This window comes from Nipponia nippon, unplaced genomic scaffold, assembly GCF_047370975.1.
Source record: "Nipponia nippon isolate SJK-2023a ecotype South Korea unplaced genomic scaffold, ASM4737097v1 scaffold_2, whole genome shotgun sequence".
NCBI classification, from domain to species: domain Eukaryota; kingdom Metazoa; phylum Chordata; class Aves; order Pelecaniformes; family Threskiornithidae; genus Nipponia; species Nipponia nippon.
This window is the reverse complement of record NW_028262336.1, coordinates 120,309,871-120,331,591: the sequence shown is the minus strand read 5'-3', so window position 1 is coordinate 120,331,591 and position 21,721 is coordinate 120,309,871. Positions and strand designations below refer to the sequence as shown.

Genomic DNA, 21,721 nt, shown 5'->3' with positions numbered 1-21,721 from the left:
AGCAAAGCCTACCTTGAAAAGTCACATTTATGCTCAGGGACAGTTTAAGCTTTTGACAAACAGTTAAAGATAAATCCTGCAGTGATAACAGACAACAAAATGGTACATTTCTCCTAAAAGCACTTATACAGACTCTGGAAAGATGCCCAGAAAGAGCCTGAGGCATGAAAATAAATGATAATATCTGTAAGTTTTCCATAAGAAGTCAATAAGACTAGAGTAGTACACAGATAATGTGCAGCGAGGATACCAACTTTCTGAAAAGGGAAATTGGCAGAGAGGTAGATAAAGTGAGACACTGCAATACAAAAGCTCTTCTTAAAGGTAGATTATTATTCACTGGAGAAAAATCCTTCTTTGCACTGATGAATACAGAAAATAGGCATTTTCTTGGATTAACTTCCTTTTAAACTTCTGGAGAAAGAAAAAGAAAAATCAAGTAAACTTTTGCTTCCATCAAGAACGAACCTGTTCTGTCAAGTGTGCAGTTACTACTTTCCTATGGCAGAACTGCAAAATAACCATTCAGGAGTGATAATTCTCAGAAGACAGTCCTTCTTTGGTTCAAGCCATGAAGCTGTGATAACTCCATCTGTCATTTGAAAAGGATCATGGTGCCTTACGTATTGCCTACATTAAACAGAAAGCATCTGAGGTATGATTTTTTTTTTTAAAATCAGTGTAAATAAGACTGGTGCAAAAATCCACATGCACACTTTTATGTTCATTCCAACCAGGACTACTTTAGTATATCTAAAATTGATTAGGAATACATTTAAAGTGAACAACAATAAACTATTTCTAATTTGGAAAAGGAAGTCCACACAATAATTTGTACTATTTTGATTACACCAGCACACATTTGTGTAGAGGTAAGTCTCAAAGAAGCAATGTGCCAACTATTTCTAATTTGGAAAAAGAAGTCCACACAATAATTTGTACTATTTTGATTACACCAGCACACATTTGTGTAGAGGTAAGTCTCAAAGAAGCAATGTGCCATAATAAATTATTTGCTGTGAGAAAGGACAGAAACTTGCCCCATTTTTGCAAATTAACTCAACGAGGCAGGCTAATTCTTGGAAAACTGTGGGGCATACCTTCCTCTGTGCTGAGCAGACACAAAGAGGAAGAATACCGCTACACAGCAACCGCTTCTGCAGGTGTAGCTCCTGCATCATTCTCAAAAGCGGGGCAAAACCTGCAAGCAGGACAGCGATCCAGTGTGACCTGGTTGGCCTGGAAACAGTGCAAAGTAGGACACAAAACCCTTCCGAGTTGTGTCTGCCGTGAGCAGCCCTCATTGCCAGCACAGGCTACGTGAACCCACTGAGGCACTGTCAGTGGCACCTGGTGGCGATGCCAGCCACGCTGGAAGCCAGGCACGGAGACACGCAGGGCCTGTCCTCCTTTGTCGCGTGCATCTTATTTATTTAGTGCAAATGAGCATATGGCATCTGTCACTTTGGGATCCGAAATGAAGCTGTATGTTTCAAACTTAACTTCAGAGCAAAGTCCATCAATGCCTTGCTGTCTACTCCTGCAGCTTGAAAGGAAAAGCCTCTGAAATGCACACTTTTTCCAAAGTTGACATTGGTTTGGAGCATCTCCTGTCCGTGACTTCTGCAGTTATCTCCCTACAGGCGTTGTCGTTACTCTTGCTCTGACAGACTGTTTTGTTGAAACGCGAAGCACAAGGCCACGGCAATGTAAGCGTAAAACCTTTTCAGATCTGTAGCCCAGACTAAAGGGAGGAATGCAACAGCAACACCCGTCTGGGCGCACCGGGCATCTGCAGGCGGTGAGGGGAAGGGGCTCCCTGGCCTTGCGCTGCCGGGAACACAATGGACCGGGCCTCAGGGAAAAAGAAAAAAAACAAAAAACAAAAAACAAAAAAAAAACAAAAAACAAAAACAAAACACAAAACAAAAAAACCCAAAAAACCACGTTTCCCCGCCGCGGAAGGTGGAGGTTTCCCCGGGAAGCCGCCTGCAGGCCGGCGGGGCGGGGGGCTGCAGCGGGGAGAGGCGCTGAGGGAGAGGGGCTTCGCCGCCGGGCGCCCCCGCCCGGCCCTTCGCCGCCCCCGCGGCCCTCCCGGGCTCTCCATCCACGCAAGCCGTCACCGGGGATGACCGCGCCCGGCTGCCCCCGCTGCCCTCGGGCGCTGCCGCCGCCGCCGCCGCCGCCGCCGGGGACCCCCTCCGCCCGCCGCGGAGCGCCGCTCCCGCCCACCGCCCGCAGCCGCCGGGGCGGGGCCGGGGCGGGGGCGGGGCCAGGAGAAGTGCCCGCCCCCGGGCTTCCCCGCACGGCGTCGGGGTGGGGGGCGATGGCCCCGCCCCTATCCCCGCCCCTATCCCCGCCCCGGCAGCCCCGTGGGGGAGCGGGAGGGGCAGAGCGCGCGGCGCGGCCGTTAAAAGCCTTCCCGCCCTATCGCGCGGTCAGTCAGCGCGGCTGCCGCGCCGAGGAGCTGCCGGGGCAGCGGCCGGTCGACGCCAGGAGGCGGCCGGAGCTGGGTATCAGCGATGCTGGAGAATGGCTCCCTGAGGAACTGCTGCGACCCGGGCGGGCGAGGCCGCTTCGGCTTGGCGGAGCGGGAGGCGGCGGGTGCCCCGCGGCCCGCCTGGGTGGTGACGGTGCTCTCCAGCGTCCTGATCTTCACCACCGTGGTGGACATCTTGGGCAACCTGCTGGTCATCGTCTCCGTCTTCAAGAACCGCAAGCTCAGGAACTCAGGTAAGGGCTCGAGCCCCGGCACCCGCCCCGGCGGGTGCCCGCCTCTAGCTGCCCCGAGGAGGCCGGCCCGCTTCTGGAGCCCGGGCGGGCCCCCTGCTGAAGGCAGGGGACCGAGGAGTCCCCCTCTGTCGGTGCTTGCCCTAGAATGTGTGCAGGGACCTCCGGACGCTCAGTCCTGTGGCAGTCCTGCCCCTGCGCTCCCCTTAGCCTGTGCTCTGTCCTGCCCGAGCCCTTAAGGGGGGAACGCAGGTCATTAAGTGGCTCTTAATGAGGCATTGTATAGTCTCTATGGAGCTCCTGATGAGGGGAACTGGTGCCATACGATTAAAACACCGGAGACAAAGAGCGTGCCCAAAACGGTCGGAGGAAGAAAGAAGGAACTTTAAAACTTGCTTGCGAGTGCTTCTGAAGATGGGGGTGCCGTGCCTCTGTGGGAAGGCGGCTCAGCTCACGCTCCGGAGGCTTCATCGGAGTTCGCAAAATCGGTCTTTCCCGAAATCGTCTTTCTTCTTGTCTCCTCACCAAACATCCTTCAACCAGAAAGCAACAAATAAAGTGGGGTGTTTTTCTTGAATCGTGTCTATAGTTTTTCTTTGTGTGTGCTAAAATGTGGCCCTGCGTGTTTCATTTGCTAAACTTACTTGCTTTCTCTTCCCGTCTTTGCTGGGCTAGTTACACGTGTCTCCAGCTACAAAACTCTGGAGCTGGCACCAACTTCTCGGATTTGCCTCCCTCCGACCAACTCCTTACCTGATCCACGTACGTCCCGCCGCCGGCGGATGCTCTCTGCCCCCAGCCCGTTGATGCTGCCGGTTGTTACCCGATGCACAGCGCAGGGCTGGGCTGCTGCTCCCACACCTGCACCCGGCTGGCTGTTGGGTGTCGGTGCAGCATAAGGTGCCACCCCCGAAATAGCGGTGTATCTGCTAAAATCCTCATAGGACCCAGCGCTTCCCGAAACTGCTCGCTTCTTTGGGTCTCGCATGCCGTCGTTTTGCGATGCGCTCGCTGGTCGAGGTAACGAAACTTCGGGGGAGCCAGGCGCGCAGCATCCCCTGCGCTCTCGGGGCCAGCGGGCCCTGCCGCACCGGTCCAGCTGCGCACCCGGGAGGCAGCGGGGTGCTGCCTCGCCACGGGGAAGGAGGGAGAAGGGCTGGCTTGTTTCTCCCGGGTGGTGTGTGCTTGTTTGTGGGGTTTTTAAGGGTTGTCGCAGCCCGAGCGCTATGTGATGTTTCACGTGTAGTGACTAGAGCTCCCGCTAACTGGAAGTAGGCACTCATTCACCCTTGTTCTAAATGAAATGATGCTTAGGAACAGAAGAGGTTCATAGAGGGATGAGACTTCCCCTCCCCAGTCATTGCACGTCTGACTGCATACGAGGGATGCTGGCGGGTCCCATTTGCGTGGGGCTGAGCGATCGCGCCAAACTTGAGGACACCTGAAAGTGTGGTTCGGGGGAGCTGCTCGGGGCGCCGGGCACGGTCCCTTGGCTTGTGCTTGGGCTGTACGTTCACGGGAACCAAGCCGCTACTGAGAGCAGCAGAGCTGTGCCGAGGTCGGTGAAGCCTTAGCCGCTGCCGCGCCGGGGAAGGCGGCACCCCCCGGTAGCCAGCAGTGCCGGGAGCCGGAGCCCTCCCTTCCCCGAGCGGGGGCCGCGGCCGCCGGGCCGGGCGGGAGCGGGCGGGCGCTGCTCCGGCCGAGCGGAGCGGAGCGGCTCCCTCGGGAGCCCCCGTGAGTCAGCAGCGCCCTCCCGGCCCCCTCGGCGCCGGGGGGAGGCGGCTTCCCGCGGGGATTCGCGCCTGGGCTCCGGGGAGGCGAGCGCCCAGGGAACAGGCTCTCGCTGGAGAGCGCGGCTCGCCCGGGGCATCGGATCCCGGCCGAGGGAGGAGCAAGAGAGGGGCTCTCTTCTGAACCGTTCCCTTCGTTCAAACGGCAGCAGAGGGGAGGGTTTGGACTGGAAGAGAGTGATGCCTGGAAGAATAAGTTTCAAGATACTGATCAAAGTGCTCTGTGGCGTCCTAAGCTTGTTGAAATAAGACGTGGTCTTCTTTCTAGTTCAAATACCTACTAATCGATCTCCTTCTAGGATTACCCTTAACGTGATGCCACTGACACTGTCCCAATGATCTCTTCATCTTTGCTAAGTACCATGAAGAACAGCAGGGAGTTCCTTCTGCATAATCTTCATGAAGTTAAATACCTTTCAAGTTGCCAGTTCTTAGTTTTCCGTCAAGGAGAGATGGCGCTTAGGGATGAAGTTGAAAGAGGATAGCTTGGTAAATGTCCACAGAGGTCTTTCCAGAGAAAATTTATTAAGGAGGGAGCAGAGTGGAAGAGGATTGCAAACTGATGTGGGTGGAGTGATGGAGGGAACAGCGAGGTGGTGGAGAGCTAAGGCCTGGGAGCCCTTAGCCTCCAACAAGGAATAAGATGGACAAGCAGGTGGACTTACAGGTTTCCCTTTCTGAGCAAACCAGGAACAACATGTTCATACTCTCAAGGGGAGCAGATGTGGTGGAAAGTGAAATGGTGAGGGAAAATGGCATGAAAGTTAGACTTCTAATAAGGGATGTCAGAGAGAGAGACAAGACGAAGCTAGTGGAATGGTTGTGACAACAGACAGGGGGTCTGGATGACGGAAGAAAAAAGGAAGAGCTATAGCACCACGAACACTCAATTCTCTTTGAAGAAACTAATGAGAGATTTTCTTGCATAGGGATGAGAGCTGAGGCCTTCAAATAAGCCACAGGTGTATGAGGAATAAATTAAGCAGCTGTGCCCATTTCTCTAGTACAAATAGTAATCTTCCCTTCAGAAAGCAAAACAGGGCTTTAGCATATTTCCAGGATTTATCAACACTATCCTGTCCTAGCCTTTACAGAGAAATCTGATAATTGCAAACAACGTAATTATGTATCAGTCTCCTTAAAATTAAAGTGTGATCAAAACCAAATCTATTTTAATGCTATTATATAATACGAGGCACAAGAACGGAGTGAAATAAAATGACCTGTTAGCCTTTATGTTGGTAAGTACTATGCTTAGGAGGAGAGAAATGGACAATGGGTAGGATCGGTGCTTTTAGAGGTTGATCATTCACTCCTTAAACAGTGGGAATTTTGCCAGCCTTACAACAGAAAGATTGTTTCATATCATACAGAAGCCTCTTTCCCACATTTAAATTTGTTTTTAGAGGGGGAGGGGAAAATTTGTGAAGGCTCTTCTAAGTAATGCATAGCATAATTGGTATGAATCAACATGCTTGTCGTCTTACATAACTGCGCCCCTTCTTTTTGTGAGAGGCTGAGCAACTTCTGATCTCAACAAGTGATTTAATTTACAGAAATTAATGCTTTTGTAATTTCTGATTTGCGGGGGGAGTAACTTTGTCCAACACACTACAAAATTAAATAAAACTTTGTATATAGGAATAATAAAATAAATTAGCCTGTCTTTCTATTTGAAATGTCAAATGTGTTCTGAATTTTCAGAAGTGACTATTGATTTTGCATGTCTTCAATTAAGCATGCCTAGTTGAAGGCAGCTTTTAAAGTGCTAAACTTTTGAAGTGCTATAGTTTACATGTCATCAACAACCACTGCTGGATGGCCAAGTATCCTGAAGGTGCATCAAGTCAATCAAAACCACTAGATGCTTTTAAGAATTTCAGGACACATTTGTATAGCCATAGCTATAACTGTAACATTATGCGCTGGGGTAAGAACCCAGTAGGAAGCACTTCAGTAGGTGGGAACTGGCAAGGCATTTCCCACAGGAGGGAGATAAAGCAAACCATTTGTACTTCATTGGCCTTAAAGCCAGCATAAAATCAGGGAGAGGTGAGAATTAGGCACATTAACTCAATATCATTTCAAAGAGCAGTGAGGACTTGGGACCCTTTGACTTTTGGCAGAAGGCCTAATATTAACCTTGGTGCACTTCCAAAGAATACATTAGCAGAACGTGATATTTTTAGTGCATTGTGTCAACCCTCTTTCCACTATTTTCCTTCCTATATATAACAGCTAACACAGCACAATGAGACCCTGATTTCCATTCGAATGGCAAGGTGCTGTTGCAACACAAATTAAATCAAAATTCATGTTTCTTTTACCTGTAAGAACATGGGTGTATTTGCATGCTTAGTTCTATCTAATGTGTGTGTGGCCGTAGAGATGGATAGTACTTCTCATATGTACATCCACAAAAAAACCCACATTCCTGCATATAGAATTGTAATTTTGGTACTTGCCTGTCTACTAAATAAAAATGTTCAGCGATATAACCAAGTCTTGTACTCTTTTTCCAAGAGTATTTCCCTTTCCATAACCTTCACTCCACATCTCTGTAATATAGCTGAGGGTATGTTTTCTCCATTGTTATATTCTGGTTTCAGTTACTATTCATCACTTTGGTTGCACCAGTTCTCTTTCTCTCCTTTATTCCTCCCCTATTATTATTCCTGTCCACTGGGATAGAGGACAGTTTTCTCCTGGGGTGGAATTCATCTCTTAGAAGACAACAGCGGAGATACCTGTTCCTGAACTTCTTCCCTTGGGCTCCCTTTATAATCAATGAAGAAAAATAAGCATTTTTAGGGCATAGTTAATCTCACTTATTTTTGACATCTACACGAGGATGACATGATTCAGCTCATAGAAGTGTTTTATTTCTCTCCACTAAAACCAAAGAGAATCAAGAGGGACTATCTCAGTGTAGTCACCTACATTTAGGTCAGAAGAAATCAACATATGAAGTCAGAAGTCATCATGTAGTAACTCTTCTAGTAACTTGTCAAGTCCCATTTTCAAATTTGCACATTTTCCTCCTCCTCAGCGCCTGTCCTCCAAGAGATCATATTGATCCACATAAGACTGACATAAAAAATAATAATTAAAAAAAATTATACAACTGGAATGTTCAATATGCTTCCTGAGTCCTGAAGCTGCTTGGCAAACTAGTCTTTTAATATCAGCAGTGATGCTGACAAGAATATATTTTGATGATGTTGTGGTTTAACCCCAGCCAGCAACTATGAACCACACAGCCGCTCACTCACTCCCCCCCAGTGGGGTGGGGGAGAGAATTAGAAGGGTGAAGGTAGGACAACTGGGTTGAGATAAGAACAGTTTAATAATTGAAGTAAAATAAAATAGAATGATAGTAGTAGTAGTAGTAATAATAATAATAATATAAAACAATAATAATGTACAAAGCAAGTGATACACGACACAATTGCTCACCACCCCCTGACTGATGCCCAGCCTGTTCCCGAGCAGCAATCCCTTCCCCCCCAGCCAACTCGCCCCAGTTATATATTGAGCATGATGTCATACGGTGTGGAATAGCCCTGTGGCCAATCTGGGTCAGCCCCCCTGGCTGTGCCCCCTCCCAGCTTCTTGTGCACCATGCAGAGCATGGGAAGCCGAAAAGTCCTTGACCTGGTGTAAGCACTACTTAGCAACAACTAAACCATCAGTGTGTTATCAACATTATTCTCATACTAAATCCAAAACACAGCACTATACCAGCTACTAAGAAGAAAATTAACTCTATCCCAGCTGAAACCAGGACAGTATCCACCCCTTATTCCATACCATATACGTCATGCCCAGGTCTTTCAAATACATTCCAATTAATCACTACCACTTTTCCAGTCATTTGATATATTTTATATATATATATATATATACATATACACACACATATATAGATATAATTTCCCTAGTCTATAGGCTATCCCTCTAAAATGTTTGTTGAGTTCATTTAGTTCATGACTTTAGGCTTCATCTGTCATAACAGTCTTTCAGGGCAGGAGAGATGGTGTGTGGTGTTGGATTGTTGTATGCTGAAGTCAGTTCTGGTTCCATCATCACTGCACTTTGTTCAGTTTCCTCAAAGTTTGTTCTTCATTAATTTGGGTGATTCTTACTGTATACCATTGATATGGCACATAGTGATCATTGAAGTGATGACATCTAATATTATATAGCAACTAACTTTATACAATTCAGTTCATTGGCTATTTTCACCCAAAATCAAATCTCCTTGAGGTACACATCGGACTTCCCCATCCTCCCGCATCACCCACCAAGTGCATCCAGGTCCTTGAGCAAAAGCAATCCCACGAATGGGTTTACCTCTGCCTGAAGCAGGAGTAACCCAGACTGTCTTCCCCGTCATATTTTTTAGGTGCGCTACAGGGACTTCATCCCCCTCTGCAGTACGTAAAAGTCTTGACTGGGCAGGGCCAGCTCGATTGGCAGATCCCCTAGTGTTGACTAACCAAGTGGCCTTTGCTAAATGTGTATCCCAGTGTTTGAATGTCCCACCACCCATTGCTTTTAGTGTAGTCTTTAACAGTCCATTGTATCGTTCGATTTTCCTGGAGGCTGGTGCATGATAGGGGATGTGATACACCCACTCAATGCCATGCTCTTTGGTCCAGGTGTCTATGAGGCTGTTTCGGAAATGAGTTCCGTTATCTGACTCAATTCTTTCTGGGGTGCCATGTCGCCACAGGACTTGCTTTTCAAGACCCAGGATAGTGTTCCGGGCGGTGGCATGGGTCACGGGATATGTTTCCAGCCATCCGGTGGTTGCTTCCACCATTGTAAGCACATGGCGCTTGCCTTGGCAAGTTTGTGGAAGTGTGATATAATCAATCTGCCAGGCCTCCCCGTATTTATATTTCAGCCATCGTCCTCCATACCAGAGAGGCTTGAAGCGCTTGGCTTGCTTGATTGCAGCACATGTTTCGCATTCATGGATAACCTGTGCAATAGTATTCATGGTCAGATCCACCCCTCGATCACGAGCCCATCTATATGTTGCATCTCTTCCTTGGTGGCCTGAGGTGTCATGGGCCCACCGAGCTAGAAATAATTCACCCTTATGTTGCCAGTCCAGGTCCACTTGTAGCCACTTCAATCTTAGCAGCCTGATCCACCTGCTGATTGTTTTGATGTTCTTCAGTGGCCCGACTCTTGGGTACGTGAGCATCTACATGACGTACTTTTACAACCAGGTTCTCTATCCGGGCAGCAATATCTTGCCACAATGTGGCAGCCCAGATGGGTTTGCCTCTGCGCTGCCAGTTGCTCTGCTTCCATTGCTGTAACCAGCCCCACAGGGCATTTGCCACCATCCATGAGTCGGTATAGAGATAGAGCATTGGCCACTTTTCTCGTTCGGCCATATCTAAAGCCAGCTGGATGGCCTTCACCTCTGCAAACTGACTCGATTCACCTTCTCCTTCAGCAGTTTCTGCAACTTGTTGTACAGGACTCCATACAGCAGCTTTCCACCTCCGATGTTTCCCCACAAGACGACAGGACCCATCAGTGAACAAGGCATATTGCTTCTCATTTTCTGATAGTTTATTATATGGTGGGGTCTCCTCAGCACGCGTCACCTCCTCCTCTGGTGATATTCTGAAATCTTTGCTTTCTGGCCAGTCCATGATCACTTCCAAGATTCCTGGGTGACTGGGGTTTCCTATTCGAGCCCGTTGTGTGATCAGTGTGACCCACTTACTCCATGTAGCATCAGTTGCATGATGTGTACAGGGGACCCTCCCTTTGAACATCCAGCCCAACACCGGCAGTCGGGGTGCCAAGAGGAGCTGTGCTTCAGTACCAACCACTTCTGAAGCGGCTCGAACCCCTTCATATGCTGCTAATATCTCTTTTTCAGTTGGAGTATAGCTAGCCTCAGATCCTCTGTATCCCCGACTCCAAAACCCTAGGGGTCAACCTCGAATCTCCCCTGGTGCTTTCTGCCAGATGCTCCAGCTAGGGCCATTCTCCCCAGCTGCAGTGTAGAGCACATTTTTTACATCTTGTCCTGCCCGGACTGGCCCAAGGACTACTGCATGGACTATCTCCTGTTTAATTTGTTCAAAGGCCTGTCGTTGCTCAGGGCCCCATTTGAAATCATTCTTCTTCCGGGTCACTTGATAGAGAGGGCTTACGATCAGACTGTAATTTGGAATATGCATTCTCCAAAAACCCACAACGCCCAAGAAAGCCTGTGTTTCCTTTTTGCCGGTTGGTGGAGACATGGCTGTTATTTTGTTGATCACATCCATTGGGATCTGACGACGTCCATCTTGCCATTTTACTCCTAAAAACTGGATCTCCTGTGCAGGTCCCTTGACCTTACTTTGTTTTATGGCAAAGCCAGCCTCCAGAAGGATTTGGACTATTTGCTTCCCTTTCTCAAAAACTTCTTTTGCTGTGTTGCCCCACACGATGATGTCATCAATGTATTGCAGGTGTTCCGGAGCCCCACCCTGTTCCAATGTAGTCTGGATCAGTCCATGGCAAATGGTGGGGCTGTGTTTCCACCCCTGGGGCAGTAGATTCCAGGTGTACTGGACCCCCCTCCAAGTGAAAGCAAACTGTGGCCTGCACTCTGCCGCCAAAGGAATTGAGAAAAACGCATTAGCGATGTCAATTGTGGCATACCACTTGGCTGCCTTTGACTCCAGTTCATATTGAAGTTCTAGCATGTCTGGCACAGCAGCGCTCAGTGGCGGCGTGACTTCATTCAGGCCCCGATAGTCTACTGTTAGTCTCCACTCTCCGTTAGACTTTCGCACTGGCCATAAGGGACTGTTAAAGGGTGAGCGAGTCTTGCTGATCACTCCTTGGCTCTCCAGTTGACGAATCAGCTTATGGATGGGAATCAGGGAGTCTCTGTTGGTGCGATATTGCCGCTGGTGCACTTTTGTGGTAGCGAATGGCACCTGTTGTTCTTTGACCCTCAGCAACCCCACAACAGAGAGGTCCTTCGAGAGACCAGGCAGGGTAGACAGCTGTTTAATTTCCTCCGTCTCCAAGGCAGCTATACCAAAAGCCCACCGGTACCCTTTTGGGTCCTTGAAATACCCTCTCCTGAGGTAATCTATGCCAAGGATGCATGGAGCCTCTGGGCCAGTCACAATGGGGTGCTTCTGCCACTCCTTCCCGGTTAAGCTTACTTCAGCCTCCAATACAGTCAGCTGCTGGGATCCCCCTGTCACTCCGGAAATACAGACGGATTCTGCCCCTTCATAGCTTGATGGCATTAGGGTACACTGTGCACCGGTGTCTACTAAAGCCTTATACTCCTGTGGGTCTGATGTGCCAGGCCATTGAATCCACACAGTCCAGTACACCCGGTTGTCCCTTTCCTCCACCTGGCTGGAGGCAGGGCCCCTCTAGTCCCGGTCATAGCATTCGTTACTCACTTCTTGTAAATGCGAATCAAAAACCCCTTTATTGAGATCGGAAGCAAAATCAGCCCTTTTATCCTGTCTAGGGAACTGCTCACTGGAAACTGGAGCAGCAATTTTCCTGGAAGAACCACCTTTTGTAATTGTTTTTCCTTGCAACTCACGTACTCGTGCCTCTAGGGTCGAGGTAGATTTTCCATCCCACTTCCTCATGTCCTCTCCATGGTCACGCAGATAAAACCACAGGGTGGCCCGTGGTGTGTATTCACTATATCTCCTCTCTTGAAGAGAGGGATGCTTACTGCTGATGGCTGAGATACTGGTCTGTACAGGTGAGGAGTAGGACATGTCCTCTTTGAATCGCTGGAACTCCCGGGATAATTTCTCAGCTAGCACATCAGGCAGTTTCTCCACAGCCGCGACGCAGGCCCGTAGGGAGGAAGAGAGACTTTCTTCGTATTGTCGGAGTTGGCCAGCCAATTCATCCACCGTTGGTCCCTCTTCATCTTTCCAGGTCATTGTTGCCAAAGAGTTTGCATATGATGACGGTGCGCTCCACACGAACTTCCACCACATGGGTCGTGTGCACTGGACTTCATCTGGATCTTTGGATAACTGCTCATTGTTCAAGTCATTATGCATCACCTCCAGTACGGCTAATTCCCTCAGGTACTGGATACCTCTCTCCATGGCGGTACCCGAAGTACAGTAATGGCTTCAGTACAGAACCCAAATACCAGATAGCGCTCAACGTCAGTGTTTTAATAACAAATCTCCCAGGCAAAACATCACTAATCACGGCAGAGCACAGAAAACTGCAACACCCAACACCAATCTTTAACATGTACTGCAAAAACAAGAGCATGGTGCAGATCAGGTAGACTAATACCGAGAGCAGATGAATCAATATTATGACCAGCAACTGTTAACAGATGCAAATTCCTTAATACACTTTCATTAATCTGTTATTATCTCAAACCCTTTGCCCCATGTTGGGCGCCAAAAAGGACTGTTGTGGTTTAACCCCAGCCAGCAACTATGAACCACACAGCCGCTCACTCACTCCCCCCCAGTGGGGTGGGGGAGAGAATTAGAAGGGTGAAAGTCAGACAACTCCTGGGTTGAGATAAGAACAGTTTAATAATTGAAGTAAAATAAAATAGAATGATAGTAGTAGTAGTAGTAGTAATAATAATAATAATAATATAATACAATAATAATGTACAAAGCAAGTGATACACGACACAATTGCTCACCACCCCCTGACTGATGCCCAGCCTGTTCCCGAGCAGCAATCCCTTCCCCCCCCAGCCAACTCGCCCCAGTTATATACTGAGCATGACGTCATACGGTGTGGAATAGCCCTGTGGCCAATCTGGGTCAGCCCCCCTGGCTGTGCCCCCTCCCAGCTTCTTGTACGCCATGCAGAGCATGGGAAGCTGAAAAGTCCTTGACTGGTGTAAGCACTACTTAGCAACAACTAAACCATCAGTGTGTTATCAACATTATTCTCATACTAAATCCAAAACACAGCACTATACCAGCTACTAAGAAGAAAATTAACTCTATCCCAGCTGAAACCAGGACAGATGAGCAGAGCATGAGATCCCACTTTTTATGGTTTCAGCTAGGACCATGCTTAGCAGCAATTTTGTTCTCTTGACTTCTTGAACCCTGGATCCATGGATGACTTAGCCCTGGGATTGTGTGTGTTTGGCCTTCACATTCTCTCTCACGTTCAGGATCTCTAGCCTTGAAGCTGCCCAATACTAACAAATTCATGGGAATATAACTTCAACATTCACAAAGGTTCATTGAACCCAACACTTAAAATATAGCTCTTCTGTCTCTTTGTAATAATACTATGGTTCAAACATTTTTTTTTATTTTAACTTTGTGCTTATTAGTTGCTAATTATAGTGGATATTTTTATTTGTAAAACTATAATTGTCATTTAACTTGGATGGATCCTTTCTTTACCTGGTGAGAGCTCTTGTGCCGTATTAATGGAGAATAAACACATATTTACCTCTCAACCTTTGTTTTTCCATGGTAAACAAGCCAAATGCTTTTAGTTTCCTCTAATTAACCAGGCTCTTAATTTCCCTGATTGTTTTAGGCCTTTCAGTTCACCTGTCCCAGCTGAATTAATCTCTCTTGAACAAGAGAAAACTGAACTGTTCACAGTAATGCAGGTGAAGTACCAACAACAACATCAAGATATTGACATTCGATTCTGTTCTGTCCTTCCCTGGATTGTCAGAATGGACCTGATATGCCTTGGAGCCACATTTTCCTTGTATGTGATAGCATCATATAGATGTCTCTTCTTGGTGCAGTCACTTGCTAATGCAGCTCTTCTTTTTCTTCTGTCTTTTCAGACCACACAATTATTATTCTTTCAGTACCTGACCTCATACCTCATACTATTAAACTCTCTCCACTTTCTGCTCCTTTAGTCCTCAAAGAAAAAAAGATCTTGACATTTCCCTGTATCAATGTGGGATCTCAACTTTGTATTATCACAAAATTTCATTAGTTCTCTTTGTGTTTTGTAGCATAATACTTCTGAATCAGACAAATTAGTTCAATGTAGGTTATCTCCCTCTGGTCCAACAATTTTCTTTCATCACCATGCAGGCAGTGGTAACAACAGACCACATGTGGTACCCTAGTATATGTGTGTCCAAGGCTAGATCAGTTTAGAGCAACCTCCCAGGTACAGAAAGTCCAAGTCCAGTTTTTATTAAATGAAGATGATCTGATTAGTTGGTACAGCCACTTTGTATAAGTTCACATTGAATTTTATTCCATTTGTCTTTACCTGCATCTTTAATTTTCCTTTCCTTCCAAATTTGTTTCTGCAGGCTTGCCTACAATTAAGATGAGATTAAGAAGCCCAAAGATTTCTTGATTCACTCTTCCTTTGCAGTTGATTCACCACCTTTTTCTGACTTATCGCTAGCACCATTCCTGCAAAAAGAAACAGCAGTTCTGCCAGCACCATAGCAAGGGAGGAGGAAATGGGTACTAAAGTGTGGGAGCACCACAGGTGCAGGCGAGTCATGGCAAAACTGCTCTTCAAGACGCATGTGGGAGCCAAGCTCTGAGCCACAGCCTGAGAGAAATCAGCACTTCCCTACTGGCAGTGAGGACCAGAGAACATATTTGGCCCCTTTTTACAGGTCCCACAGATAGCTCTCTGTCCTTTCAGAACCTATAACACCATCTCTGAGATAACAGATGTTAAAAAATTCCTGCTATCAAGTGTATTCAATCTCTCTGACATTTTTGCTTTATTGTAGATATGTTAATTCCTCACCTGCCAGCCTGTCTTGTTCCCAAGCCCAACATTATTGTCCTTACTAAAAACCCTAGCAAAATCTTTCTTCAGACCAGCAGCTCTTTTAAGTTAATTTTCAGATTCCCCTTACCCCAGTAACTCCTCTTTCCTTTTTCCTTTTGTTAATGTGGTGAAAGGGCATTTTATTAATTTTAGAAGTCTTTGCAAATTCAATTAAGTTTAGGTTTTTGCCATTTCCCATTTGATCCATTTTTGCTCTCCCTAGCAGTTTTCCTTGGTGGACATATCTTTTCCTGTTCCTTCTAGCCTCATTTCTTGCCCCTGGTATCCTTGCTGAGGCAGCTTTTCCTCCAGCTAGATCTGCAACTTTTTCTTATATCTTTTCCCTCTTTTGGATGCAAGTTCCAGAGATTATTTTCGTATCTTTAATATGAAGAAATGCCAAGCTTCCTCCACATTCAAGTCCCTAAGCTCCTCAATACAGCTGACTTCACTTTCCTAATTAGCTTCTTTTATTTATCAAAATGTGCAAAACCTCTTCTTAGTTATGTCTGTTTTGTTTATTCTTCCATTTAATTTAAACAAAATAATCTCCTCTGCTTTCAATACAACCTTATTTTCTATGACAGGCTCTTCAGGGATGTCTTTGTTCTTTATCAAAACAAAGGCTGGGGTATATTGGCAAATAGACTCTGTATTGAAGAAATCTACTGGGTGTATGTCCAGAATGCAACAGCCATTAGTATGTTTATTATCTTATTTATATGAGAAGCTGCAGTGTCCCATTGTTAAATTGTTTCCATTAGTATTTCCCTACTAAAACAGAGGTGATGTCATCCTACTGCAGGTTTCTGTGTCCTTCCCTGGACATTGTCTTTACAACTCTTCCTCAATGCAATTTTGGCTTTTACCAGGATATCATCCTCCTCTTTCTTTTTTTTTTTTTCTTTTATGAAGACTATACACCTTTCAGTTAATATTTCTCTTCTCTGATCATTGGTGCAATTCCATTCTAACAGAATTATTTCCATAAAGTTTGATTTTAATTTCTCACTGGTTTCGGATCCTCTGTTTTGTTGCATAGGTTCCTGGCAGTCTTTTACTGACTCTACTGCTTTTCTTATTACCACTCCAGTCGAACTCCTCAGTCTTTGAGCTCCTATTTTCTATGTTTGTTGCCACCACCTTCCTGAAGCCAAAATTCCCCCTGCCCTGGGTGTTAAATGAAGAAACTATATGATTCCTTCTCAGGCTCTCTTCCCATCTCTCAATTTCAAGTTCTCTTTATTCATTCTGCCAGCTTGGGTTGCAAGCTGGTATCCCATATGCTTAGGTGAAGTCTGTCTGCGAAGACATGAAACCTTTTCTCAGAGAATACCTCCAAATGATCAATACTCCAAGTCTTTCTACATCACTTCTAGAATTATTCAGTCATGTGCCCATGACTCATCTCATACTTGTAATTACACTTCTCTTCTTGGAGAGGAAACAGAATAAGTTCATCATCAATTGCATCCTCTTTCCTGTGAGACTTGATTTAAACAGTAACCAGCTGAGAAAATAAATCTTCAAAGTAAGTTACTTATAAAATAATAACTTTAAACTTTGTTAAGCTGTTAATTATTCCAAAAGTAGAAGAGCAAAGTGAAAAGCCAGTATTGTTCATTTGCGAATTAGGAAAATTACTTTAACAAAGGAAGTGTCCTTCAGCAAAAGGAAGTGAACCTTGCAAGTAAATTTGGAAGAAGTGAAAATCAGAGACCTAAGAATATTCTAGTTGAGAAGAAATCTAAACTATATAGAATTTTAAAATATTTTGGAAGTAGAAAGTTTGTAAGGAAATTATCAGCCTAAGGGGATTGAAAGAAGCATTTAGGAGTACAGAAACTTCATAAAGGAGAACAATAACTTCTGTATCTTCAGTCTGCATCACAGGGAAACCTGAGGAGATAAACAGTTTCATCAAAAGCAATAGCAGACGCCTTTATGTGACACTGTATATAAAATAATGGGTAGCCTCAGAGAAGATGGACTAGAATCATCTTTTTTTCATCATCTAGAGAATCATGACACAAGACCAAGGACATGTTCAGCATAATCTGGAGATGGAGAATACTAAAATGGAAGTCACTTTCTCAAACTCTAAGTAAACAGTGGAAGTCAGGAATTTGGTAAATTTAAAGAACTACTGTCTGTTCTGTGAATAGTTGGAGTGTTTGAAATCATAATAGTTAATGCTCCCAAAAATTAGAGAAAGTATGGAAAGTGTTGGTGGCAGGTGCAAACCAAATTCTAGCAGCTAAGGATTACGGTAAAATTATAATCTGAGGCAGGTTATTCTACAGCTATAGGGTACTTTGTATCCTCCTTTGAAGCACCTGGCAATACCTTATTGGATGATAGCTCTAAATAATAATTTTCTTTTATCCTGTAGAGGAAGTGAACAATTTATTGATAAGTGAATAGGAAGTATATCGCCAAGATCAGCTCCAAGACACTTTTATTTTAGAATAAAATGTTAAGTTGTATTCCAGTTGGTAAATGGAGCTATTGGTGTGCTTATCTTTAGAGGAAATAATAAAATGATAAGCATTTAGTTGAACTGGAGAAATATAAGGGTTTTCTTGAACCTGTAACAGAAGAATCTAAGGGTATATTTACATTGTGTATTTCATTTGACACAAGTCCACTCTACCCGTGTTCCGAGCAAAAGGAAAACCAAAGGGTGATGTTAGTGTGATGCTTTGCTTGCAACACCGTATCCAGGCTCTCCATAGGTCCAAGTCTAACACAGTCACACAGCTTTAGTTTTTCAACTCAGAGTTTCGTTTTGCTCCTTTCATCTTCCCGAAATAATCAATGCAAACATACCCTCAGAGACAGGTAATTCAAAGGACCTCTTGGCAGCTGTAATATGGCGATTCCAATGTGTCTTAGCAGCACTTGCTTTGCTGCCAGCTGTCTCCTGGACTCTGAATTGGTGTTTCTTTTGGAAGACTCACTGAGTGCGTGAGGCATGACCTCTCTACAGTAAAGCTCTATTCTTGGGTGGACCAGCAGAAGCAATTCAAGGATTCATGGTGCTCTTTTTGACACAATCAGCCAAAGAGCTAAAAGACCAAATCTACTCACAGAGAGCCAGGACAGCTCATTTTAAACGACTAATTTTTTCAACTATTCTTAGCAGATATAAATTCACCACGTGACTTGAACCAGTCTATTTAGGATGTTATAGGAGACTACATTCATCTCATTAAATCAATGATAATGTTTTCTCTGCCTCTAGGGGTAAATTTTACTCCTACTTCAATTCAGACCTATTCTGAGTACCAGTATCTTCAGATATGCTCCAGATTTTAGCTTCTTATAAGTCGTCCTTTACAAGCACATGTTGGTACCTTGATGCAGACTGTCAAGTACATTGCCTCGTTCCCAAGAATACATATGAAAACAGCTATGTTATCCTGAGCTGATAAAACAAACCAAATTTTTTCCTTTGCAGAAAGGAAAAAATGCTATGGTAACTACATCTTCCGAAAAATCAATCTGAGCAGTGGTTCTAATTTTTAAACTCCCACCTTGATATGGACATGAAACAGATTTCCTGACAGCAAAAGCTAACTGAAATATGTCTAAATCATTGTGGGTGCAACTCCATTGTCCTCGTTAACAGCAGTGGCTGCTTTGGAATCTTCTGGTTTACTTTTGGTCTCAATACTGGTAAGGACAGAGTCAACATTTTCCTGACATTTCAGCTGCATATGGGACAGTCACGTCTTGACATGACAACAGATAACAACAGCCTAAACACATTCACATTCATCAAATGACTAGGATCTTGATTGCTGGGATTCTTCTTTAAATTATTTATTAATTATAGAGATATTTGATTACACTTTAATAAATGCTGCTTAAATTATGTCTGAAGAAAAAACATAACCCTTCTCACAAAGTTAGTAATTTTGTTCAGCTGCTTTTTATGGACTTGGCTCATTTTCAATGTTTAAATACCTGTATGAAGATTATAATAATATTACATGACACTTCCACAAACATTGTCATCTTTCTGCTATAGACCATCTGTTCATCTGTTGGTTTAGATTGCTGTATTTGCATAACAAGGGCAACAATTGTTATCAGAAAATACCAATAAAGCCACTAGAGCTAGCAGTCAGACTAACAGGAAAAATATCTGCTTAATACATCAGCCTTGTAAATATAATTATGTTAACTAATTACAAGTTCAGAGCTAGCATTGAATTGTAAAATATATCGCTGCAAAAAAGACAGGGACCTATAAAGGACATTCTCATGTCCCGAAGATTTGCTCAAATCCTGCCTGAAATTCTGTGTCCTCTCATACTAAAGCCAGTGAAATTTTTCCAATTACCTCAGTATACACAGCATTTCATTTGAGTTCAAACAGGGAAAAGGACTTTATGTCAGATGGCTATCACCTATGAATATGTGCAATCTAATCAGTCTAGGTATTTTTATTTCCTACTTTTCATTCAAGTAAAAATATTCTACTTACTGAATATTATCTGCATAGTTTTTTAAAAAGTGTGTCTATTCAAGCTACTCATGCTGTGTAGATCCTGCCCATGGTGAAGTTCATCAGCGTTATAGTCTTCAGGTCTTTTTAAAGATGTTCTTAGAAGAAGACAACTCTACTCAGCTTTTCTACTGACAAGTAAAAGGATGTTATATTAAAACATGCTGCTTCACTTCAAGACAAGTAAAGACATGCAGGTGGCGTAGTCACTACGTGCCAACTGGGAGCTATCCCATCCCTCCTTGCTGTGAACTACAACTTATGGTTCTTAAGACTCTTGGGAATCTATATTCAAGAGACTGAGCACTCCAGCAAACTCATTTGAAATCAAGCCTCACTCACTGGAATGCACAAGGTGTAATCTTTGGATTGTTACAGAAGAAAAGTTTCACACAACACCTTAGCTGGAATTTCCATCTTCACTCAGACAAACCTTCTGGTCTGCAAACTCAAGACAGCATGCAACTTTAACACTCCTTTGTACTTTCTTCCATGTTGTCCTTTAAAAATAAAGGTCCATCCTTTTTAGCCTCTCAGGTAAAAGTTAATTCCTCTATTTTCTTATAAGCACCTCAGCAAACCCCTTCTGATGTAGTAAACTACACAGTAACTGCTACTGTACTACTCTGAAGTGAAGCCACTCGTTGCTGAGGGCATTTTAACCTCACTCATTGAAGCTGTTAACAATTCTGAGTTCAGGCTTAAGGACTGCATTCTTTATGTATCCAAGAGCTGCTAAGAATGGTGGGTGTTACCCACTGTACTGAATACAGAGATAGGCAGAAAGAGTCAGCATACCGTTACTTCTACATAAGCATGAAATTAAAATAACAGATTTCCCAAAGTGTTCACGGGCCTAGGAACTTATTGGGCATCAAGCTGTTCAGAAACAGTCCCCACTTTACACCTACGTGCAAAATTGCTTAATTCCATTATCTACAGAGTTAGAATTCACAAAAAGCAGATGTGACTCACTTTACACAAGGAATACTTGTGTACATTTTGCAGAAAAAAGATTACCTTTCCCGAAGCTTTCCTACAGGAACCAGCTAACTACACTATTAAAGTGTAGCTAACTACTAGATAAAACTGGTAACTATACTGAAGCACACCAAACTTCACTGGTAGCTTCACTAAACCAGGTAACTAACCAGGTAACTAACTGGTAACTACACTAAACCAGCTAACTATACTATTCAAAGCTCCACCAAAGCTGATCATGCATTCTGTTCTGAGTAAAATGCTATACTCTTTCCCCTGTGCTTCATTCATGAAATGTAAATAAAAGTCATCTGCAAAGTACTTTGGAAACCATAAGAGATGCAGCTATGTATTCTTTCTTTTACCCCCAAACACTGCCAGTGCCACTGAGGCCAAAATAACTTATCTGAAAAATTGAAATGCCTTCCACAACACTTCCAGAAATTTCATGTATAATTTATTTTCAAGACAGGTTTACAGGCCTATGGGTAGCCTCAGCCTATGAGAATATGTGACATGTTTCCAATTAGTGTCTCATTCTTGGCTATTGCTTTTTAGTTTAATTACATCATAACCTAAGCAAAGTCTAACTTAATGAATGGTTGGAAGACAAGCAGTCAATACAATTGTAGGATGCTATAAGAAGGTACCACTTCTGATTCATTAATAAGGTAATGAATAGTTGATGGAGTAACTAATCCTGGAAATCATTTCAAAAAACATGAAGGACAAGAAGGTGATTGGTAGTAATCAGCATGGATTTAAAAATGGAAAATCATGCTTAACCAACCTGATAGCCTTCTGCAATGACGTGATTAGCTTGGTGGATGAGGGGAGAGCACTGGATGTTGTCTACCTTGACTTTAGTAAAGCTTGTGACACCGTTTCCCACAACATCCTCATAGACTAGCTGACAAAGTAGGGGCTAGAT

At 44.4% G+C, this 21,721-nt stretch overlaps 1 protein-coding gene across 1 annotated transcript in view; it reads left to right on the top strand.

Moving 5' to 3' along the window:
- The first annotated feature begins 2,465 nt into the window (after nucleotides 1-2,465).
- The window catches only part of MTNR1B (melatonin receptor 1B), a 38,380-nt gene continuing 19,124 nt past the window's right edge, over nucleotides 2,466-21,721 (top strand). The window contains exon 1 of the mRNA XM_087757373.1: nucleotides 2,466-2,733. Coding sequence (XP_087613499.1) covers nucleotides 2,523-2,733 — 211 coding nt within the window. The 5' untranslated portion in view covers nucleotides 2,466-2,522. The remainder of the gene's footprint in view (nucleotides 2,734-21,721) is intronic.